Source organism: Notothenia coriiceps, unplaced genomic scaffold, assembly GCF_000735185.1.
Source record: "Notothenia coriiceps isolate Sejong01 unplaced genomic scaffold, NC01 NC01_scaffold00037244, whole genome shotgun sequence".
Taxonomy (NCBI): domain Eukaryota; kingdom Metazoa; phylum Chordata; class Actinopteri; order Perciformes; family Nototheniidae; genus Notothenia; species Notothenia coriiceps.
Window position 1 is genome coordinate 19,796,260 of NW_011369945.1, and position 7,658 is coordinate 19,803,917.

At 38.3% G+C, this 7,658-nt stretch overlaps 1 protein-coding gene across 1 annotated transcript; it reads right to left on the reverse strand.

Moving 5' to 3' along the window:
• Positions 1 to 1,602: 1,602 nt before the first annotated feature.
• On the reverse strand, positions 1,603 to 6,207 carry rnf114 (ring finger protein 114). The gene is made up of 6 exons (XM_010793845.1): positions 6,029 to 6,207; positions 5,318 to 5,468; positions 4,950 to 5,056; positions 3,523 to 3,637; positions 3,331 to 3,438; positions 1,603 to 3,224 (listed from the first exon to the last, which is right to left on the reverse strand). The coding sequence occupies exons 1-6, from the start codon at positions 6,163 to 6,165 to the stop codon at positions 3,159 to 3,161; spliced, it is 684 nt and encodes a 227-aa protein (XP_010792147.1). The 5' UTR covers positions 6,166 to 6,207; the 3' UTR covers positions 1,603 to 3,158.
• Positions 6,208 to 7,658: the final 1,451 nt, after the last annotated feature.

The window sequence follows — 7,658 nt, forward strand, 5'->3', positions numbered from 1 at the left end:
GGCCTATAGATAAATTTCCTCTATAAACCAGGTGATGGATACAAGTCAATCCTGATGATTTCTACCAGACTCACTTTAATATTTGCCCCTCTATTCTCTCTGAGTAAAAGGCAAACTGCATGGCTTATAGGTGTGATAGGGCCTTAGAAAAAACATACATTTGAACAAGGTCCAAAACCTTTGGAGACTGCTGCCAAAATCAAGCAAAAGACAGAGAAAATATTCTCTTATGACTCATCTCTATTCTAAATAAAAATGTTAACAATATTGATGGAATATTTACTTTTTTTCTATGACTGTTCAAAAAGTTATAGTGATAATTAGTTTAGAGAGCGGCCAAGGGGGTATAAACCTACAAGCTCAGGGATGCTGAATTTCAAGAGGTAGAAAGAGAGGTCTAATACATTGAAAGAAAGGCTGTCTAGGGTGGAGTGATGGTGCGACACACTTCTAAAACAAGCCACCGTCCCCGTGCCTCTCACAGCGTGCCTGTGGGCACATGTAGCATTAATTGCTGCCTCCACAGAGCCTGCAGACTGCACACACTATCTATTGCACGCATCAAAGAAGCCACACGCTGAACTTTATGAAATTTTTATTTAATGTGTTCACTTCTCTTCCTCCTCTTTTTCTTCCTTTTCCTATTCCCCACCTTGGCCCCCCTTTCCCTTTTTAGCTCCGCCACCAAACAGACAAGAAAGACTTCTCTCTGCCATGTTTTTCAGCTCGACTTCCTTCCTGCCCAGAAGCGCTCGAGTATCTCGTTAGTTCTCTCACAGCTAACATCTCTCCTCTATCTGCCAGGAGCAAAAAACCTGATCGGGGTGGGGGGGGGGAAATAAAAGAGAAGAAAAGAGAAGAAAGGGGGGACTACATCAAGAAGTTTTGGTGGGTGAGATCTCCACAGAGCTAGGTGAGAAACTGTAATATCATTTAGATACAGTAATTACACATACAAGAAACACAGGAGATGAGAGGGGTTTCTCTCCCTGTGGACAATATACACCGAAGGGCCTTAGTTTCATCATAACCTTAGCATAGATACAAGTACATGCTAAAACACATTGCAATATCATTGTTGTAGTGATGCATCCCTGCACAGATCTCTAATACACGAACAAAGGTTGGCTTATTTCACATAGTCCACAATGAGTTATTTTCACTATCACAAACCTTTTGCCCTGGGCCTGATTATGACAACAGAGCAAATCCAGACTTTAGATTGATGCACCCTGCACATTACCTCCCTTTTAACTGCTCTCTCTCTCTCTCTCACACACACACTGTGGTCATCAATCAAAGCAGCAAGTGTTGTTTCTCCCCCCACACGTCTCATACACACAGGTATAAATCACTGCGCCTGATTTCTGGGGCCAGGGTTTAAATAATTAAAGAGCTTTAATTTATCAGGATTTAGCACCCCTTAACAGCAGAGCTGACAAAAGAGAATGAGAGATATATTGAGAAAGATAAAAGGTCATTATACATGAGAAACAGACAAAATTATTACAGATTTTACTGGAGAGGAAAACAGACATCTAGGGCTAAGTGGCACCAAAGACTACGTGAAAAGGCATTAAGGTTCTGTCTCGAGCTACTTGATCTGGGTGTATTATCATTTATTTACCTGTTGGTAAAAGACAAATGCAATGCAACCATGTGTGAATATTTGCACTATTGTATATGGTTGATTTGTGACAGTTACAAGTCATTGAAAAAAAAAAAAGAAGGTAGACACAATCCAATTTTTCAGAATTGAAATTAAAAACATCCAGCAAACATCAAGCAAAGTCAAACAAAATGTTCTTGTAAGTGTACATGCTCCCAGTTTTTTGAGAAATATAAATAATAAACATGTTGATTTTGTATTTAAGAACTGTAGCGTCAGTGTTGTTAAGAAATATGAAAACCAGCAAAACAAACTGAAGTGTTTTGGGGATGAAGCTACCAAGACACTGGGCATTAAAACACAAACTACTGTAATAACATTTAAAATTCTGAAGTGATGTCACGTCATGGACTGTCTAAAAGCTAAGTTATGGTTATAACAAATATCCCCACTAAAACCTCTAAAGATCAGTGACATTTTTGTATGCTGCATATAAAACCTAAGCTGGAGAACAACACATTGAGTACAGCACATTTATAGAAGGAAATCTGTGTTGAATTATGTCTTGAAAGAAGCCACAAGGCTGGTGGGAGCCAGTGGATGTCATGGATGGTGGAACTCTACTGCCCCCTTATGGCCAATAACATGCAACAGAAAATCTAATTCGAATTAAAAATCACAAAACTGACCAATAATGACACACTAATGGTCTCCTATTTGCATCTTTTGGTTCACTGGATGAACTATTAGCCCTAAGAGATTAGGAAGTCAGAAACAAGATCTACCAGCAGGCACAAAGACATAAGGGAGAAACATTACAATAACGCAAACAGCCATCATTTGGCTTTGTTTGACCCTCTTATTATTTATTCTTTCCAGTAGATCTCTGAAAACAGAATGAACATACACTCTCACACAAACTATGCTAGAAACAGCATAAAAAAAGAAAGAGCTTCCATCTGCTATTAATTCAACAAAAAACCCTTCTCCACTTTCGAGAGTAAACATGCAGAGTCACTCTTTAGTAGACTATTATATAATATTGATAACATTACTTGACCACCTCACTGAGTGAAGTCTTTCGTTTGCTGGCAATAGTTAGCCACCTAGTGGTCGAACCCTCTTATAACATCAAGTATTGACGACAGGGACATTTAATTACAACTTTGGAAGTTTTTGGCTATATGACACTGTGCCATCAATGAACAAACAGCTTGAACAAACAAAATTCTGTAGATATTTAACAAACTATCAAGTCTACCGACTCAACTGGGGGGAAGATAAGAGTTTATCACACCAGAAACACAGTATCACTCCTAAGTACAATATGCTTTTTAACCATATTGTATGATTTATTTTCTGATTAATAAACCTATAAATCAATAGCAACAATACCAATTGTCCTGTGACACTGATCACCAAAAGTAATACACTACCACCCCCCCTCTTGAAGGATGAACAAAGTTTCAGTGTGTTAATCTGTTTTTTCAAGACTTCCCATCACCATCTTCCCATCACTGGATTCCTGCTCAGGATTGTTATTCACACTTCAATTGTCCATCAGGGAGCGCTGTAGAGCTTCCTGGATCATTGTGTGCTCATCTGTGGAGTAGTCCTACAAAGACATGGGCGTAAGGAGAGAAGAAAACAGAACCAATTAGGAAACTCATCGTTAACATCACAAAGATAAACTCTAGGCAATGTTTAAGGCCTTAACTTACAACAAAGGTGTCATAGGAGAATGTGTGTCTGATCTTCAAGTGCTGGAAAAAGTCAGCACTCCTGTAGCTAGGGTCCCCCCAAGGCATTGAGGCACAGATGGGACACACCTGAACAGACACAGTCAAATTAATAATGCATCTATAAACAAATTAACCCTAACTTATTCCAACATTGTAGTGTAGATTTCCTACCACTTGTCGTGTATCACGACCATGCTGGGAAGTGCAATGTTCGACCAGACCGTCCTGATCGAGGTTCTGGCAGTTGCAGTATGGGCAGGTGAAGGTGAAGCGATTTGGTACTGGACTGTAGGAAATATACAGAAACAATCAAATGTGTTACACCACTGATTCTGTATTTGAACATGGAGAGCAGATGTAGCTCTCCTTGCTAGTATGAATCAAGCTAAAACCATGTGTACTTGTATTTGCTGCCGAACTGGTGACTCTCGGAAACTGAGCCTTTAGAGCAAAGCATGGCTTTGACAAATAGTAAATCACAAAAATGTAACATTGTCATAATAAACATAGTAGTATTGACCTAGCTAGTGGGGCCCACAAATAGAAACTCACATGCACTTATCGGCACTAAAATGCTGACATGGCGCTGCAGGTAGAGAAGCTTGGATTAAAACACAGATAGACGAGAGCTGAGTCTTTACTCAGGTAGGCAGCACTCCACCATATATGTACATGTCAAATCGTTTCTCTGCTGCTAATTTAAAATTGAAAACCTGTATGTCAAGGTAGATATAACAGCCAAACAATTAACACTTATGCATTATAAAACCTTAAAATAATTTATCCTTGAACATGAACATGTGCAAACTAAAGTGAGAATATTGACATCAATAAAGTCAAAACTAAACTGCATTCAAATTGTAATGCTAGGGAAATAAGACAGCTGGACAGGCAAATCTACTGAAAACTCTGAAAGGTCATAATGGGGTCCAAAAATTGTTATTGTGTATAAATCATTATTGATGCCTTTCTCACAGCATAGCTACTTTCTTATGGGTTCACCCTTCAAGCAGAACAATCTGTTTACAATAGGATGTGGTATATGTAAATACAACTCTCCCTTAGTCATGCAGACGATTTAGTTTGAGAATGCACAAGTGTTGAAAGTTGTTCAAAGAACCAGTTTTAGGCACGTGTTGTAATGGCTCCATCAGACTGGATTGTTAATTTTCCTCCACCTCTACAGTGATAGGGGTGAGGAGAAATGCTGTTCACAACTTCTAGATCAAACTAAAACAGCAGGATCCAGGTTATAAAACACCAGTCTTTTCCTATAAGGTATTTAATCTTACAACACAACACTTTGTCTCTGATAAATGTGTTAAAGAAATACAACACCCAAGTCATCCTGGGCAGATCCCTCTCCTTTGCGCCCCACATCAAAAACATCAGCAGGACTGCATTCTTTCACAAACAAAACCTATCCAGACTCCGCCCATCCCTGTCTCAATCCAGCACTGAAGTTCTGGGTCATGCATTTATAACATCCCTTATAGACGACTGCAATGCTTATTATATATGTTTATTATGGAGGCCATAGGGAGTTAGTGAGTAACTTCAGCCAGGGCCAGTGTTCTACTATTGGCCCTCTATCTTACCTAATGATGACAGGCTGGTTCTGGGCAGTGGTCCTCACTCCCTCCTCAATATATTCCTGGTATTTTGAGCAGGAAGCTGTATGGCCTCTCATCTGAGAAAGACCAACCTGGATAGTATGAAAAAACACATCAGCAAGTGCACAATCAAAATGATACACTTCTCAATGTTTTGACACTGCAATTCTCTCACTGTGTCAATGTATAAATACTGACACTCAGACTTAGACTCAGTATCGATAAAGTTTGGACATTTGTAGTTATGATATCCTTGCATGTTTTCCTAATCAAATTCACAACAAACCAGCAAAGGTCATTCAGATGCCATGAGTGTTCGAATTTTTGAATGTGTTAACTTTTGCATGAAATACCTGTGCTCCACATCCTTTACATGCAGCCACTGATGATTGGATGACGGCCTCTAGGTCAGCAGCTTTAGTCCAGTGGCCGAGCCCGGCCCGACACACAGCACAAACGGGTTTCATTGGACGCAAACACTCCTGCAAACAACTCTGACAGAACCTGCCAAGAAAGGGGTGAATAGTGTAAAGATGAACCAAGTAAGGGAAACAAGACATCCAGGCAACTCTGATCCATTTTAGATCTGGTATCTATTTACAAGTGTCTACTATTTATAGGCTCCCATTTCAATACAGAAACAGATGCTTTCGATTGTTAGAAGATCCATGTACAGCTATCAACTAGAGCTTCCTGTAAGTCCTATGGAAAGTCCCCACCTCAAGAGGGCGCAGGGACTTGTAGTTCTTTAATGTGATTTGGTGCGTCCAAGCAATGGGGATCGAAACTACAACTCCCAGGTGATGTCGCCTCTTTGATGTAAACAAAACTGAAACTGGTTTAGCCAACTGGCATTGGTTTTAGCAAATATACAAGTAAGCTGAATACAATTATAGGATCATAACAAAAACAGTAGCACGCATGTCCAATGTTTGCAACTCTGGTGGCAGGACATGTTTAAAACTATCCTTTCCGCACAGTATGTTTACATCGAACCTTTGCATCGCTAGTGTTCGAGCAGGGTTTAGGGGAGGACGATCGAGATATAAAGGCAAAATACTCACGTATGACCGCATTGTGTCGTTACGGGACTGTCGAATATTTCGAGACAAACTGGGCAGAGGAATTCTGACACGTCGCTGCTCCCATCAGAGACGTTCTTCTTGTGCTGTGCTGCACTAAACCCTCCGAGCATCGCCATTTCTTTTCTTCACTGTCTGTCGGTCCCCCACCGACCGTTCACGTAACGACGTCATCAGATTCTAGGTCTTTTTTAAGGAAGAGGGCGGAGTTATCACTAAAAGTACAACATATGACAACATTTTAAAAATATTATTGTGTATTAGTTACAAAGCCAACATCCTAAAAAGGTAGATAAATAAACGACTACTGATTTAAAAAATCAATTGATCTGCTATTTTTTTCAAATGTAAAAAAGTATAGTCCTACATTTAAATCAGAATGATAAGTCCTTTATTTATCCAGTTGATTAATGCACATGTTAAATAGATTTAGACGGCATTCAAGCAGGCTATTGTACGCAGAATTTTGTGGTACCCTACTTATACTACTATATACTATTTTATGTTGTATGTCATCCTTATTGTTGTTCTGTTGTTTTTATGTTACATGTGTAACTAATGTCCTGCAGGTCATCCTTGAAAAAGAGATCTTTTGATCTCAATGGGCTTTCACCAGGTTAAGATAAAGGGCTAGCAAACAAAGACGTACTTAAGTATTTATTGTTTACTTTTGGTAGGCTACTCCATTAGCTACACCCGGTGATTCGAAATATTGTAATTTGTAGTACACTACATTAATTCAACAAAATAAACAATTATTTCATAATAAGATATCAACAAAGTATAGATAAACATCATTATATATATAGAACTCTTCAATGCCCATTAAATTCGTAACATTAATATTTTACATTTTAATTGGCCATTCTGCCACAGTGATAACTTTGATGCCAACTTAGATAGTTAGAAGTTTTTGTAAACTATGTCTTTACGTATAAGTATTATTTCACCATTGAACATAGCTAAAGAAAAGAATGTCCATATCAAAAAGGTAGATAACGAGAATTGCTCAAAACAGCTTCTTACAGTCGTTAAGATTGATGAGTGTAAAGGCAAGGCCAAGCAAGTTTATTTATACATAGCACCTTTCAACACAAGGCAATTTCCAAGTGCTTTAACAAAAATGAAAGACATTAAGAAGAAATGGCATTTAAAAAACAGTCATAAAAAGCAAGATAATCAAATAATATTAAAAGAAAAATACATGGATCAAAAGTTTAAAGTGAAGTTAAGAATATGAATAATTCAATAAAAGCACCGCAAAAGAAAAGTCTCTAGCCTGGATTTAAAAAAGTAGAAGAGTTGCAGCGGACCTCATGTTTCTGGACAAACTACCAGACATGCAGTCGCTGCAACTCTTACTAACTTAATCAGGGCTAGAGACTTTTCTTTTTGCAGGCTGCTTTTAATTGAATTATTCATATCTTAACTTCACTTTAACTTGATCCAATGTATTTTTTCTTTTAATATTTATTTGATTATCTTGCTTTTTAATGACTGTTTTAAATGCCATTTTCTTAATGCTTTCATTTTTGTAAAAAGCACTTGAATTGCCTTCGTGTTGAAAGTGCTAGTAAATAAATAAACTTGCCTTGCCTTGCCTCACTCATCA

What these genes read in the sequence shown, in the direction of transcription:
- rnf114 (XM_010793845.1), bottom strand. Translation starts at nt 6,165, where the DNA reads ATGGCGATGCTCGGAGGGTTTAGTGCAGCACAGCACAAGAAGAACGTC. An exon ending in GTAAAGGATGTGGAGCACAG is followed by an intron (nt 5,057 to 5,317) that starts GTATTTCATGCA and finishes CATACTATCCAG; the next exon opens with GTTGGTCTTTCTCAGATGAG. An exon ending in GTCGTGATACACGACAAGTG is followed by an intron (nt 3,439 to 3,522) that starts GTAGGAAATCTA and finishes GTGTCTGTTCAG; the next exon opens with GTGTGTCCCATCTGTGCCTC.